The 16,937-nt window shown below is 32.8% G+C and overlaps 1 protein-coding gene across 1 annotated transcript in view; it reads right to left on the bottom strand.

Annotated features, from left to right (window-relative positions):
- The window catches only part of LOC134857164 (uncharacterized), a 53,113-nt gene that overhangs the window by 7,742 nt on the left and 28,434 nt on the right, over positions 1–16,937 (bottom strand). The window contains exons 4-10 of the mRNA XM_063873540.1: positions 11,851–11,928; positions 11,233–11,409; positions 10,814–10,927; positions 6,043–6,135; positions 5,413–5,511; positions 4,873–5,103; positions 3,998–4,146 (exon numbers count right to left, since the gene is read on the bottom strand). Of these exons, the coding sequence (XP_063729610.1) occupies positions 3,998–4,146; positions 4,873–5,103; positions 5,413–5,511; positions 6,043–6,135; positions 10,814–10,927; positions 11,233–11,409; positions 11,851–11,928 (941 nt within the window). The remainder of the gene's footprint in view (positions 1–3,997; positions 4,147–4,872; positions 5,104–5,412; positions 5,512–6,042; positions 6,136–10,813; positions 10,928–11,232; positions 11,410–11,850; positions 11,929–16,937) is intronic.

A 16,937-nucleotide genomic window follows, 5' to 3' on the forward strand; every position in this document is an offset into this window, starting at 1 on the left:
TTAAACGTAGAGGAGAAACATTTATTTGATTGAGAGTGACTATTTAATTAAATTTTTGGTAAAAAACAAGAAAAAACAAAACTTTTTCGCATTAAACACTAAAAAATAATAGTTGAGAGTAAATAACTGAAATTTAACTACAAAAATTATTTATTTAAAAATTGTCAAATTTTTAAGCGTACTTTTTGTTATTAAAGCGCTAGCTATAACCACGCCAGCTAACAATGACATTTGAAATTAAATTTATAAGATAGTTCTCAATCGAAAAATTTTATTAGCGCTTTAGGACGATGAATTACATCGGCGCTCGCTCAAGTTGGCGCTTTTCGATTGGAGCATTTTCTACACTTTTGGAGTACAACGCAGTTTGAAAAATTAGAATTTTTTTCTTTCGGACTCTATTTGTCGAATTGAGACCGAAAATACCAAAAAAAATTGCACTGTGTCTCTCAGTATCCTTCAAATACAAAGAAGATCTCACTAATAGGTTTTTCGAACATCTTTTTCTAAGGCGTTTTCTTCGGATTTGTTCTTTTCGGTGATGTGCGTTCATACAACACTTATAATCAAGAAGACATTTATTTGTACAAAACTTTCGTTTCCAGTGTGCGTTAAGATGCAAATGTTGACTATCTCAATGAACAAAATACAAAAACGGCTGAACTACTTGTCGATTATATCAGCAAAAATTTTGATTTTGCAATGAATGATTAGGCGCTGCAAGATTGGCTGCAGATCTTCTTACACTTTTTTAAATCAAGTAATAATGAAAAACCGTTAAAATTTTGTTTAAGTTATTCAAACTTTACACTTTTTGACTAGCGTGAGCTGTTTTATACCATCTTATACGTTTTTCGTATAGATAATGAGCTTCGTACTTGTGACTGGCTATCTTGCATGATACATCATCTCCATTCCTATCAAGCTATCTAGTTAATTCTTAAAACTTCTTACAAAATATGGAATTTAGTTTTTAAGCTGGGTGAATTTCCTTGTCGCAGTTATACGGAAATTTCAAAATTTTTGCAAAATTTTTTCTCAATGGAAATGATTTTATTTTAAGTTTTAGCTATAAGAGATTGTTTCTCTTGCAAATTTTGAATGTTCTTTCACATCAGATTAATTAGAAGATATTACGAAATGTTCTATTGAAAAATATCTAATATTGCTAAAGACTCCCAAGATAATACAAAAGTCGTGCAAAATTGAATAGCTTTGAATGGCAAAATCTTGGATATTGTTGTGAAAATCCTACGAGAGTCAGGCAAAATTATTTCAAAACTTTCGCAAGATTGAATAACTTTTATAAAAATATCCTGTTAGATTTTGTGGAGATTGTTTTTCTTGTAAAATAAACATAAGAGTGCCTTTTTTTAAAGAAAGAAATTATTTCAACTGCAATTAAATTATGTTCATTATTGGCTGTTGATAGTTTTCATTTGCAATTTGCCATTTTTTAGTCGAGCTTGTTTTTGTTTTTCTGTTAGCGTGTAGTATAGGCGGCTGAAGATAATGTTACCCAAAAATAAAATCAATCGAATTTGAAATTAAATGAGCGATATGGCCCGAACAAAGCATCAAAAGACGCAAAATACATCAATTTGAATTTTTGACGGTTGTAAACATTAAAAAAGAAAGACTGCTCGTATCAGGGCGAAACCCTGAATGTTCCGACTGCCTTTTAAGGCTTATGGAGCAGTAATAACATTAAAAAATTAAATGTACAAAAAAACACAAGAAAATTTTTTTTTTCTAAAATTTGAAATTTTTTATGAAGCTCATCGCCCCACACGCCATATAAAGAAAAAAAGGATAGATTTCGCTACTTGTAACAAATCAATTATGGCAAATAAGCTTCGCTAAACCAATTTGGAACGATTTCTAAGACGGATTAACTCTCCGCTTACACGTTAATAGCGCGAAATATATCGCACGTTAATTGTCCTAAATTGGCCAAAATGGCAATCTTTAAACCCCCATAAGTTTACAAAAAATGATCACAGATGAAATATCTTTTCAAATTTAAGCTCAGGACAACAATAATTTTTGAATGATATAAAAATTTTTTGTCAAAAATGGCTAGTTAAAAAGTCGAAATTTGTCTGAAGAAAAAAAAACCCACCCCGAGCACAAATATTCCGTTACTTTCCAGTGTGCGTTAAGATGCAAATGTTGACTATCTCAATTAACAAAATATAAAAATGGCTGAACTACTTGTCGATTATATCAGCAAATTTTTTGATTTTGCAATGAATGATTAGGCGCTGCATGATTGGCTGCAGATCTTCTTACACTTTTTCAAATCAAGTAATAATGAAAAACCGATAAATTTTTGTTTAAGTTATTCAAACTTTACTCTTTTTGACTAGCGTGAGCTGTTTTATACCATCTTATACGTTTTTCGTATAGATAATGAGCTTCGTACTTGTGACTGGCTATCTTGCATGATAGAACATCTCCATTCCTATCAAGCTATCTAGTTAGTTCTTAAAACTTCTTAAAAAATATGGAATTTAGTTTTTCAGCTGGCTGAATTTCCCTATCGCAGTTATACGGAAATTTAAAAACTTTTGCAAAATTTTTACTCAATGGAAATGATTTTATTGTAAGTTTTAGCTATAAGAGAGTGTTTCTCTTGCAAATTTTGAATGTTCTTTTACATCAGAACAGTTAGAAGATATTACAAAATGTTCTATCGAAAAATATTTAATATTGCAAAAGACTCCCAAGATAATACAATAGTCGTGCAAAATTGAATAGCTTTGAATGGAAAAATCTTGGATATTGTTGTGAAAATCCTACGAGAGTCAGACAAAATTATTTCAAATTTCTCGCAAGATTGAATAACTTTTATCGAAATATCCTGTTAGATTTTGTGGAGATTGTTTTTCTTGTACAATAAACATAAGAATGCCTTATGTTTAAGAAAGAAAATATTTCAACTGCAATTAAATTATGCTCATTATTGGCTGTTGATAGTTTTCATTTGCGATTTGCGATTTTCTAATCGAGCCTTTTCTTGTTTTTCTGTTAGCGTGTAGTATAGGCGGCTGAAGATGATGTTACCCAAAAATAAAATCAATCGAATTTGAAATTAAATGAGCGATATGGCCCGAACAAAGCATCAATAGACGCAGAATACATCAATTTGAAATTTTGACGGTTCTAAACATAAAAACAAAAAAAGGTTTTGATTGTTGTTTGCGGGAAAAACAACTTTACCAACGAATGTTTTGACACTTTAAATCATTTCAACAAAAAATCGTAACATTTTTTTATTAATTCAGTCTTTTAACATAATGTTTTGAGAAGTACTGTCCGGTTTTAATTACTAGCTAATGCAAGCAATAAAATAGTTGAAAAATTAAGTAGAGTCGGATAGCGTTTATGGACCAACTCTTTGTATAGCTTTTTCACTACCCTGTGGTACATTAGTCTGAAAATCAACAAAAAACAAACTGTTTGATTGGCTTCAAATGACGTTCAAATGATACCACTCTTGAATTCTTGAGGGCTTTTATCCTGCCTAAAACTTCGTCAAATATACTCCGGGTCAAGACTCTACTTTTTTTCGAGACTAGACAAATTAAACATAGCCAATAGGTAGTTGGAAAAGAGGCGATGAAAACAAAACAAAAATTGAATAATGACTTATTTTTGAAAAAATCTCACTTTTCGAATTTCAATAATAAAAACAGATACCCCTAAAGCTCTGAAATCTAAACTTAAAAATGAAACTTTTTTTGCGATATGAGACACTTTTTTCGTCCGGATTTTTTTGAATGAGAACTTTTGTTATGATGGTATTTGTCGTTATGACATTCATGGTAATATGATTTTTGTCATTATGACAATTATGAGTGTTTAAGACTGGGCGATTCTGTCCCCCCCCCCCCCGCGATATTATGATGTTATGATATTTGATTTTATGACATTTTTTCAAATGATATAATTTTTGAAAGTGCTCTTAGAATCAGAGAGCTGGTAGCGTCATTACCAATTACTGGAGGCTTTGCGTGCAGCTGCGGCCGCCGAGGACGATGAGTGTTGACGTCTGGGCTTGGCGGCCAGTCCGAATATCATGTCATTGCACAATAGCAGCACCCTCTCACGCTTGCTGAATAACTTCGACTGGAATCGGTTCGTCTAAAGGTCACAGATAATTTCAGGAACATTTCAAAAAAGCATGAATAATTCTCCTTAATGAGTAAGGCGACGTCTTGGTGTCTATAATCGAATAATCTTTAAGAACATTGAATTTTCATACATTCGTGCAATTTTACTTATGTTTATTTGGATCTCTATTTTCCCCCTTTTGCAAAAAGGAGGATAATCGTTACTAGGTACAAAATCGCACATGTAAAATTATAAAACTTTTTAAATCATAGAGGTGGCAATTCATTACAGGAAACCAAAGGGGGAAATAGTGAAAGTGATCACTTTCGTTCGTCTAGGGGAAACATAATCCAGCAATCTCCGTTGTGTGAGATTTTGCTGAGTATCTGCTTTGCTGAGTTGCTCCGAAGGCTCCGACACCAAAATTTTAAGGCTCCGACACCAAAAATGGATGTCTCAAAATAGTACAAAAGGGGGACCCTTTGGGTCGACAGGGGGTCGATTTCCAGAGAAAAAAGAAAAGGTCCGCCCCCCGCAACCTCCCCCCCCCCTCCCCTAAAATCCGCTCCTGGTTGACTGGTGAAAAAAGTATGTATCACCATCTCTATTTGAAATGGTTTATTCATTTTGCTATGCTCATGACTTGGCCAAACTTTTTCCGTAAGCTAAAAAAGAATCAGTCTTGAAATGTTTGCACATTTCTAATGTATAATTAATTTTCAAAATAAAAAAATTTTTCTAACAAAAAAAAATTACGATTTCGACGACGCAGTCCTGTCGTATGAGATGTCTACCCTCACAGTCCGAGAAGTAGAGCGACAGTCCCTCTACAATCTGGACCAACTCCTCCAGAAGAGAGGAGTCACTGGACACCCCTGGACATCTGACTACACCGCTATTCTGCTGCTGGTCACCACTCACTGGCGTACACGAAGGGACTCCGGATGGGAGTTTGTTGCCACCGAGAAGCGACCGAGAGTCTTGGATCTGAAAAAAAAACATTTTTTTACGTCTACAAAAACCGTCACAAGTAACTGGATTTCTGTTGTTCAGAATTAGATTCAATTTTTTGGCAAGTTTTCTGGGCTCGGTAATGTTGTCTCACCATCAAGCAACAAACACCAACCATACTGGGCCTCAAAAGCCAGACTTTTCCTTTGATAAGTGGAGATTTACGCTCATTTTCCTTAACTCAAACACTTAACCACTGCTTCGTTAATTTAATTAATCGGAGGAGTTTCTTCATTAATTCATCAAACGAGGAGTTCTGATTGGCAAATCCGATTTGTGACCCACCGGCTGGTTGATGGTGGAGGCTAGACTCCTCAGCACGTTTTCAGCCTCAGATAACACCTCGTAGTCAGGGTGCATCTTGTCCATGTGTTGCAGAATATCCTGCACAACATATCAGAACGAAAGACAACTTATTAAATAGTTTGGTTAACTTATTAAACTAGGATCTACTTAACAAACCCCCCCCCCCCCCTCAACTAAAAAGTCTCCACCCCTATAAATAAAAACAATAAGTTAGCACTACAGCTAGTATCGAGAATTCAAACTTTGTTGCATTCTGATTGGTAGAAAAATCGACCATTTTGATCCGCTTAACAATCTCCCCCTTTCATGAAAATAGGGGGGAGGGGGATTGAAGAGTAGATTCAAGACCTAGCTTTAGTAGCTTGAAAATTATAAAATTATGCCCCATTTTGAAAAAGATTTCATCATCAAAACCTATACGGCTAAAATGCCAAGATAACCAGGTCTAGCGAATATTTTTTATAAGAAAAGTACACGTAGCATTGCAATTATTTTCATGAAATTATTCACAAGGTGCTTTGAAAATTCATAGACCTTTACTCATTTTAAATGAATCCGAAACAGTAAATTAAATAATGAGGTGTGAGCGCAGAGGAATTGTATGCTTGCCTTGACCAGAAGTGAGTATCTTGGGATCCTCTGGACCGGTTTGATCATCAAGTCATCCAGAGACAACTTCGCGTCATGTTTCCTTAGTAGCAACTGAAATGAAGAAAGGAAAATAAAAAGGAAGATATGATAATTTAACAACTTTTTAACCGCTACTGTCTTCTTAAGGAATGATGTTTAGGGTTGTCAAAATTTTTGCCATCTGGCCCAGACTTTTGCAATTGACCAAATATAGTTCTAGAATACGTAAGAAGAGCGAAAGAAAACTTTTATTTGCTCGGTTTGAAAATTCAGGAGCCAATTAAATTAAGAATCTGCCAATGACTAGGTACAAGTTCCAGTTTAAGAAGAAGGCAGGGTTCTCCTTAATATATCTTGCAACAACTGTGGAAGAAGCTTAAAAGAGTTGGATGAATAATGTCAAAAACATTCAAGGCTTATAAGCATGATGAAATGAACAGCTTGAAATCACCCACTTTTTGTGCGTTCTGTTTTATTGTCCAAAAATGATTTAACCTTTATTACTTGCGTGTTTAAACTAGAAATTTTTGATTGACTCTTTTTGCAATTGTTACAAATTATCCTTGAAAGTCCGCCCAAAATGGATAAACCGCCAAATTTTTTGCATCCGCAAATAACAAAAAAGATAGATACATTGAGAGATATTAAAAAGCAGATCTCAAAAATAACGAATCCGAACAACTAAATTATTAATGATTAAAATAAGCCAATTTTTTTTTCGGAAAATCAGATTACTTAATGAAAAAAGGGCCCTGCTGCAGGAACGTTATTTAGCCTAAAACTACTTAGTATTCTCGAATTTCATAAAAAAGTACAAACGTCATATTATACAGTTAATAAAAAACATCTGAAATCCTATTTACCTTTATTTTGAATGCATAATTTCCCCTGAGGCAATCAAGGTTGTCACCAACTGCAGTTATGCACAAATACGATCGTTTCAAGTTTTATTGTGAAATTTGTGTACTTTTTGTACAGAGACGTCATTTTTGGATGGAGGATTTTTTTGGAATCAATATCACTAAGAAAATTTTTTTCGTTAAAGATCGTTTTCCAAAACGCACGATTGAATTAAAACAACCTTGTGAGAACATGAACCAAGTGCTTAAGTAGCAAAATTATCAGGTCAAAATTTTTTGCACACACCCTTCAGGCCAAAAAAACCGTAACTCAAAATGAAAGTGCAGTGAAATGTGATTCGGACATAGCAATCCGTGCCGTTGAAAAACAAAAACCGAACGAGATTTTTTTCAACAGCTGAAAGTTATATGACTTTCGAAGGTATGGAACTTTTCAGTGATCGTTTTGGTTTTATTTTGAATTAAAGCTGTTATATATGAAGACCTCCTAAGAAAAAACTGAAATTTGGAATTTTGACTTTTTAAGCAACAAAATCCTAAATTTGTTATTGCTACTGTTTAAAAGAACATAAAACTCTCAAAAAATGCTGATTTCAACAGAAAATTTGAGTTTTTTGTTGTTGTTTTTTCTTTCTTGTTTTTTAAGCTTGCTCCATTAAAAAAACTCACTATTCTTCATCCTTTTTTCAAGTTTTCAATTAGGTCGGCAAGAATTGCAAACCGATTTATAATAAAATTGATACCAAAAAGTCGCCATTTTTTTCATTCAGTTTAGTTCGCAAGTTCTGGCCTAATCGTTATTGCTATGACAGGAAGCCAAAAATGTTGACAAAAAATTTTGTTGTGTTCACGATGGTTTTACATTTAGAACTCTGAACATTGCTTTAATTGTTGTGCACCAATTTCTTATTGTACCTTTTAATGAAAAATCACTGAACGGCAAACTCCCGATTCGATTTAAATCGGCAAATTTTGACTACAAATCACACAAGCGGTAGTTGACTGATCTTTATTTATTACAGACCACTTAGCTTACAGCCATCCTTGGCGATATGTTCAAGCATTCAACCACAAAACTCATGAGTCGATGCATTAACGAAAATCTTTGAAATCATGTGTGTGAAACATTTAACTAACGGATTTTTGCTACTTTAGAAATATCGACTTGAAAAATTATTTGATACTGTAAATCAAGGTATTTTAATTGCAAACCTATAGATTTTTTTTCTTCTGAAAACTTTGGACCTGTTAAAAAGTATTCTGGTGATAGGTATCAATATGTCATGCTCGACGAAACTGATATGCTCGTGTAAAACAACATATATTTTGAATTCATTTCTAAAGAAAAAAAATTGATGAAAATGATGGCGAAGAAGCTAATCAAATATAAAAAATGAGCGAATAATGATACAAATCCGAAAAATAACTGAGTGTTCTTCATCCTCTTTTCAAGCTTTCAACTAGCTCGGCAAGAACTGCAAACCTTTTTGTAAAAAATTTGATACAAAAAATTTACCATTTTTTTCATTAAGTCAAAATTATTGAAAAAAAATATATATTGTAGTTTTCATGATGGTATAACAAACAAAACTCCAAACAATGCTTTACCTATTGTGAGACAATTTTTGACTGAACTTCTTATTGAATAATTACTGAACGGCACATTATCGATTCGCTTCAAGTCTGCAAGATTTGACCCAACTAATACAACCAATAGTTGAATGAACCGTGGTAATTACAGACCAGTTAGCTTACTGCCATCCTCGGCGAAAAACTTGGTTAAACTGATTCCAATTTGAACTTTTAACCATTCATCCAAAATTCTCATGAGTCGATACATTAACGAAAGTCATTGTAATCATGCCTGAATCAATTCACTAATAATCGCGCCAAAGATATGTATTGACTTGAAAAAATATTTGATACTGTAAATCATGACATTTTAATTGCAAAGCTATATTTTATTGTTTTTTTGCAAAACGTTTGGACCTGCTAAATAGTATTCTGGTGATAGATATCAATATGACAAAACCGATAAAGGAATGATTTAATACAAACAAATTTCACGTGGTTTACGCAAGGTTCAGTGTTAGGACCGCTGCTTTCTCTGTTTTAAATTAATGATTTAAAAATGGATTGCAAGAAAATGAGTCTGTTTTGTTTGTAGACGATTCTACGTTTTTCCATATTGACTAAACGAACCTTGGTCGTTTTGTTGAAAATATAAACTCTGTAAGAACTAGTCCGAAAGGAACAACTCAAACAACACCGATTCAAAGTACCAGTAGAAAAAATTTGGAAAATTATCGTTAGCAAACTTTGGGAAAAGAAACAAAATTGAATGGTTACTGTAAGACCTGAGCTCAAAATTCAGTATTGAGCTCAAAAGAACTTGCAAATTCTTGTGGTTTTCTCTACAAGACTAGAATCTGTTTTTCAGGAAATGAATGGTAATTTTCATAAATCCATGTTACAAATGTAGTATAATAATGTATTTAGGTGTATGGCTGCATAAATAAACAAAAATCAAATCAACAAAAAATTTCAAAAAAATGAGAATAGTTTTTTCAAACAAAAACCTGAATCCGAGCCTGAACTTTTAGTATTTAAAATGTTTTGCCAACAAATTTTCAAAATTCTGTTCAAGTAAATAATCATGAGAAAAATTGAAATTAAAATCGGAACATTTCTACAGTAGTTCCCAAATAATTTTGTCATCTACTTAGTGTTGTCAGACTACTTATATGAAAAAAAAATCACAGACCACAAAATCTTTGCCAAAAAATTTGTTGCAACTATGTGCTTCGGATAAACAACAGTAATTTTTTATTTAGTTTTTTAATAAAAATCATCCGTTTTTGAGCACATTTTACTTCACCTTCCGCTTGTTGAGTAGGACTACTCTTCGGGAAACACTGCAGGTAATATTGAATGATTAAAAGTTTTGTATTTAACAGTATTTTATATCAAACTTCAAGCAATTAGTCTTTTCTTTTCAGATAGCTCTGAGATGATTCAAATGCCAGGAAAATCCAATACTTGAAAATAGGTTTCAATCAAATTTTTGTTAAAAAAATAACAGAGAAATATACACGTTTTTCTGACCGAGATAGGTTTCTTAAAAATTTTCAAAAGACAGTGAAAAAAAAAATTTAAATTTTGCACAAAGTTTGTACAACAATTTTTGGTCAGACGGGATCTGATTGCTATTTTATGATACTTAATTTAAAATAGAGAAAAACTCTCAAAATTTTTTTATGAAAGTACCACGAGACTTTGAAAACTTTGCTTGTTTGACTGCACTGCTTAATTCAAAATTTCTATGTGTATCGAATGTTATCAAAACATAAAATTTTTTATTGTGATATGAAGAAAAATGATACTGGAAAGAAGTTTTTGGTTGCACATAAAATGTAAAATGAAATTAGGCCGTTTGTTTTTTCTTCATTAACCAAGCCCGAATTTTTGTATTTAGCGGCCCAGTTCTTAATGAAATCCTAAAACCTCTCATTTTTTTCCTAGGAACAGTTTTTCTGTTTCTTCAAGTGGTTTCATCTTTAAAAATTGCAATGTGTTTTTGAATTAAGCTAGTTATGCATTTATCTTTTACATTTAACGTAGAATTCAAAAATTCAAAAACTCGAAATTAGCTGGTTGATTTTTTAAAGCGGCAAAACAATCCTCAACTCACTAATTTTTGATTTAAATACAGATATTAAGGCTAAAGGGTACATTAAATAACCAATGGCGCATATAAACAAAAAAACGACCCCATAATTTGGCTTATTTTGATGGAAAAAGATGGGAAAATAAAAACTTTGCAAGTGCTAAGCGGCACGTATGCAAGTTGCCACAACCCACCCCTTCCCCCCCCCTCCCCCAGATCATACCTCTTCATATTTGACGAAAGAAGATTTGTCCCTGGCAATCAATTTAGCTTCCACAGCTCGTCTAAAGTGGTTCACAAAGCGAGCATATGTCTCACATAACTCAGGATCTGAAAACTAAAACAAAAACAGGCATTTATAACTAACAATTATAGACTATATCAAAGTATTTAAAATCTGAGTCAGATTTAAATATCTTTTTCCTAAAAATGTTTTCTTAGCTTGCAGTCTTTGATATTATTGATCAATATGAATATGTATTGTTTAAAAAATTGAATTTCATATGAAATTAAACTTTTTGTTCTTGAAAAAAGATGTAGCGCTGATAGCAAAACAAATGGTTTACCTTTTTTTGTTAGACACGTTAGATGCTTGTTGAACTTAGTAAAAACTGAAAACTTCTTCTTGAAGAAAAAACCTACTGTTTCGAGAAGCAGTGGTCCAATTCTAGATCTGGGAGACCACAGCTGGACAGTAGTCTCCAACTTCAACAGGAATGTCTGGTGGGCCTTTAGGATATCTGGCACCTTGTAGATCATGAATCGAACCAAGTACTCCTCACACGTGTCTGGCTTGTCAAACAGGGGTTGCAGAAACTTCTACAAGGAAATCAAAAAGTGAATTATTGATAAGCGCTAGGAAGAAACCTTTTGCGGGAACCTTTTTTGAAAGTTGAAAAATTCGAGATAGCCGACCAGTAAACAGAAAGTTTAATCTTTTTTAAAACTGGCTATAACTAACAATGCTAAATTAAATATTGTCTCATCCTAAGAGTGTTTTTTAATGTATCGAAAAACATGAAAAAAATAATTAATACGCTTTATTAAATCATCAAACAACGTTATGAAGGCTAAGTTTTAAGCATAATAAAAACTAGTGCTGTTTTTTGCACCAAATTGTCTCTTTTTGAAATTTTAATCTCAATTTAGATTTGTGAGTAATATTCAATTTATTCCCGGTCGAACGGCAGTTATCAAAAGTCAAAAGTTCTCAGCTCTTCGATAGAACTCTTATAAACTCTGATAATTGACACTTGTTACCTCTGTGAGGTACTCCAATGACGCCACGTAGCTTCTCTCTGTCTCCAGCATCGTCCTCAAAATATGCGCTACAGTGTCCTGAAAATAGACACTTTTTTGTTTAAAAAAACTTAATAACTGTTGTTATTAAATAATTAATGACTTTTTAAACGGTATTTCTAAAAAAAAAAATTAAAATTTTTTTTTTTGAAAATGATATGTATATGTCTATTCTAAGTCTTATATATATATATATATATTCCGCAAAAAAACGTGGTAATGGATATGGTTTAAAACATTGGATAAAATACGGTTTTCATTAATAAACTGCCGAAAAGCCAATCGGCTGAATAACGTGAATTTTTCTAAGTTGAGTTGAGTTCGAGGCTCTATCTTAATCCTGCTATTAAGTCCTGGTCTCAAGAGGTCTATAAAAATACTTGAAATGCGAGAATACTGTTAGATTAAGTTAAAACCATCTAATTTAATTTTGGTCTGACTAGTAATGCTAGTCAGTGTTTACAATACGTATTCAGTGGTTTGTGCACGCGGATCTAGGAACTTCTCGAAGGGGGGGGGGGGTGCGGATTTTTAAAAAAAATTTTGAAAATTTTGTCGATCTTTTTTTAGGTCGACCAAATTGATTTTCCGAGGTCTTCCAAGTCACTGTAAAGAGTGTAATTCGACAAAACGCTCTGTAATTCTGGCAAATTTTTGAAAAAAGGCCAAAAACGGCGTTTTTAGGCACTTTTTGGAAATTTTTGACCAAAAAATCGCGTTTTTTTTGGCGCTCACTACCCCTTCAAAAGTAGTATATATTGTCGCCAAAGGCCACTTTAGGATATTTTTAGGGTCCGTCACCAAACGTGGATATCTCAAAATAGTACAAAGGGGGACCCTTCGCGTCGGCAGGAGGTCGAATCCCTGAAGGGGGGCCTAAATCCGCGACTGGGTTTGTGTAATGAATTCAAATTGGTTCGTAATAAATGTTTAACAATCAAATAAAAAACAAGAAGTCGCAACATAACTAAAACTTCGAAGGGGGTAGCAAAACACAATGAAACTGGCAAAAATGACGGTTATCGCTTTTGACAAGTTGAAGCTCTATTGTTGAAACCGTTTTTAAATGAATTTGATTTAGAAATTCAGCTGTTAAATTTCCTTAACGAATATACCGTGCAAAATTTATACTTTAAATGTTACGTTTTTAAGCTAATTGTTTAGTCAGGCTAGGTTGACTTGGTCTTTTGTCTTTTTAGGGGGGAGGATGTTAACTTGATCCGTTTAGTCTTATAAAGAAAGAAAAAAATTATTTCTTCAATATCATGTTACAGAAAAAAACTAGAACTATGCATACAAAGCTTACTTAAATATAATTATAAATATCCATGCTATTACTTAATTGAAAAGGAAAATATAGATTAAAGATGCAACTCGCCTTCTGAAAGTGTAACCGTTTAAATTGAATGGGAGCGGATTTTCAAACAAACTTTGCCATTTTTTTGTACTTCGTCGATATTGATTTTCCAAACTCTCACAGAATACACTAAAAATAAGACACCAATTTGGGAAAATTATCTGATCCACTGCTGAGTTTTTGAATACTCAGCACTTTTTGGAAAGCTTTTCATTCGTGGGGCAATGTATAAGAATCAATAGCTAGGAAACCGATTTTCAATAAAATCAAAACTGAATACTTCTTTGATATATTTCAATCTTCAAACACCTACCGTAACAAAAAACCAAGCATCTTTTTTGTTCCAACTTTCGTATTTATTATTTGTGCTCGTGGTGGTTTCTTTCTCCAGAAAAATTTCTACTGGTCAATTAGCAACTTCTGACAAACTCTTTTTAAACCACTCGAATCGTATTGATGCCCTCAGCTCAAATTAAAACAAGACTGCTCGTATCAGGGAGAAACCCTGAATGTTACGACTGCCTTTCAAGATTTATGGAGCAGTAATAACATAAATATCACTAAAAAATTGAATGTAAAAAAATAAAATAAAAAAAAAATTATAAAATTTGAAAATTTTTCTATGAAAAGTATCCCCCACAAGCCACATAAAGTGCAAAAGAAAATTTTACGCTCATTGTAACAAATAAATTAAGGCAAATAAGCTTCTTTTCTTTCGATTCATGTTAAAAGTTTGTCGAAAATGGCCAGTTAAAAAGTCGAAATTTGTCTGAAGAAAAAATTCCACCCCGAGCACAAATTTTCCGTTACTTTCGTTCCGAAAGTTGGAACAAAAAAAACTGCTCGTATCAGGGAGAAGCCCTGATAGTTCCGACTACCCTTTGAGGTCTATGAAGCAGTAATAACTTGAAAAAATAATTATATTAAGAAAACTGAGTTTCTTTTTTTTAATTAGAGATTTTTTTGTGAAAAACATCCCTTCACACGCCATATAAAGTACAAAGTGATTGATTTCGCTCCTTTTAACAGATCAATTATGGCATATAAGGATCCTTGAACCAATTTTTTGGAACGTTTTCTAAGACGGATTAAATCTCTGCCTACATGTTAATAGCGCGAAATATATCGCGCGTTAATTGTCCCAAATTGGCCGAAATGGCAATCTTTAAACCCCCATAATATTACAAAAAAGGATCACAGGTAAAATGTCTTTTCAAAATTAAGCTCAAGACAACAATACCTTTCGAATGATATAAAAAATTCCGTTTAAAATCTCTAAATAAAAAGTCGATGTGTGTCTGAAGAAAGAAAAAAACCCACCCCGATCACAAATATTCCGTTACTTTCGTTACGAAAGTTGGAACAATTACACCATTCGTGATTCTTACAACAACACTCGTGAAGCTGCTTTTATATTCAGCGCAAAAACCAAAACAAATATCCCGTATTGTACATGATTTCATATTGTTGCAAATTGTAGAGGCTTAAAAAAGTTGATTGATTTATTTCAAAGCAAAACAAAACTGCTCGTATCAGGGCGAAGCCCTGAATTCTCCGACTGCCTTTTACGGTCTATTGAGCAGTAATAACCTGATAAAATTAAATGTAATAAAACAAAACTAACATTTTTTAAAGAAAAATTGAGATTTTTTTTGTAAAACATCCCCCACACGCCATTTTAAGTACAAAGAAGAAAAATTTGCACCCATCGACAAACCACTTATGGCATATAAGCTTTATTGAACCAATTTGGAACGATTTCTAAGATGGATTAAATCTTCGCTTACGCGTTAATAGCGCGAAATATATGGGGCGTTATTTGTCCCAAATTAGCCAATATGGCAATCTTGAAACCATCATAATTTTATAAAAAATGATTACAGCTAAAATAATTTTTCAAATTTAAGTCGAAGACAACAATAGCTTCCGAATGATATTTTAAAACTCCGTCAAAAATATCTAGTTAAAAAGTCGAAAATTGTCGGAAGGAGAAAACCCACCCCGAGCACAAATATTCCGTTACTTTCGTTACAAAAGTCAGAACAATAACGAAAACTTATGCAGGAGGGGAGTTGCTTTTCCAATTCAAAACACTTTCAAAAACCAAGAACAGCTAGCTATATTCAATTCAATTTAGCTGAAATTCTTTTTCTTTCACGCCCTGATTTCAGACTTTATCGTATAAGCTCCTATCCAATTATTTTTAATGAAAGCATAAACATAGAATAATTCAGCTCGGTTCATTGATTTACTCTCAAATAAGTATTCCAAAATCAATTGAAGATGGCTAATTAGTGACAATCTATCCCTTGCTAACTTTAAAATCTATCGCCTCGAAGTAAACATCGTTAGTGTTGGGGGTGAACACAATGCAGATTTTAATTTTCTCCTATTTTAAAAATAAATTTTTTGATCTATCTGAAAAGTAAAAACAAGCAGTTTTGTTCTGCATTATTCGTTGCTACAGACAAATATTTATGGCTCTTTTTCCTTTCCCGCCATCAATTTTATGGTGTAACCAGGGATTTTTCAAGGTTAAACATGAAGACCAAATATATTTGTCATGGCCTACTTAGTTCGCATGCCAATTTTCGTAACATTCGGAAAATTTGAACAAAGTTTCAGCGGTAAAAATTTGCAGGAGGGTGAAAAAGAAAAAAGAGTCAAATTTTGGCTCTTTTCTAGTTCCCGCCCTTTCAAAATACCGAGTTTTATGTTTGTTTTACGTGTTATCACGGCTAAATGCGTGATGTTACGCTGTACAGTATGAAGAACAAATTTGTTCACAATTGTCGATTTGTTCACCACACCAAATTTCATTGCAATATTCCAATGTATTTATATAAGCTTTTCGAAATTGATTTTGAAAGGGGGGAAACTGAAAAAGAGCCCAAATTTTAGTGACTATTCGTCACCATAACAATTCAAATAGTGGCTCTTTTTCCTTCCCCTCACCTGTAAAGTTATTGTTTTCTTTGTCCGATCATGAAAATTGGCATGTGGACTAATTAGGCTGGGTCAATTAGATTTATTCATTATAATTATAATAATTATAATCCATTTACATAAGTTGTTTCTGAGTCGCAAAAAATATAATTGATCATGGATGGGACAATTTTTATCTATTGATTCTTTTAATTTGTATAGTTCGTGTAAACTATTGACTTTTTATACAGAAAATGCGTTTCTATTTTTTGAAAATCTTTTTCGTGTGATTTGTCTTTGTTTTTTTATAATTTTCCTTTTTATTATTTGTCGTTTTGTTCTAATGTATCCAACTGTTTGTGTATGAGGTGTGATTACAAGATCGTTATTTTTTGTTTTCTATTTCACAGTTGTGTAAAACGATTGTTTTTTTAATTCCTAAATTTTTGAATGACATAAGGTTTAGGATGAGGGATGCAAGAAGTTTCTATTTCCTTAGACTGTTAGTCCTTACGATTTTTTGGTTAGCTTAACCTGGGTCTTTTTGTTCAGGTTTGGAGAGAAAAGTATATCGATTCCGAAGAATGAATTTTTACTTTCTCGTGGCTAGTCTAAGCTAAGGTGTTAACTTACTTAATCTTACTTAGGGGTAGTGATTGTGTTCAAGGGTTGGAGAATAGTAAATCGATCCACAAAGTTCAGGTATAATTAGAACGCAAGTAGTTCGTTAGATATTATTTTAAACTTACTGAGTCTAAGATCTATC

This window comes from Symsagittifera roscoffensis, chromosome 1, assembly GCF_963678635.1.
Source record: "Symsagittifera roscoffensis chromosome 1, txSymRosc1.1, whole genome shotgun sequence".
Classification (NCBI taxonomy): Eukaryota; Metazoa; Xenacoelomorpha; order Acoela; family Convolutidae; genus Symsagittifera; species Symsagittifera roscoffensis.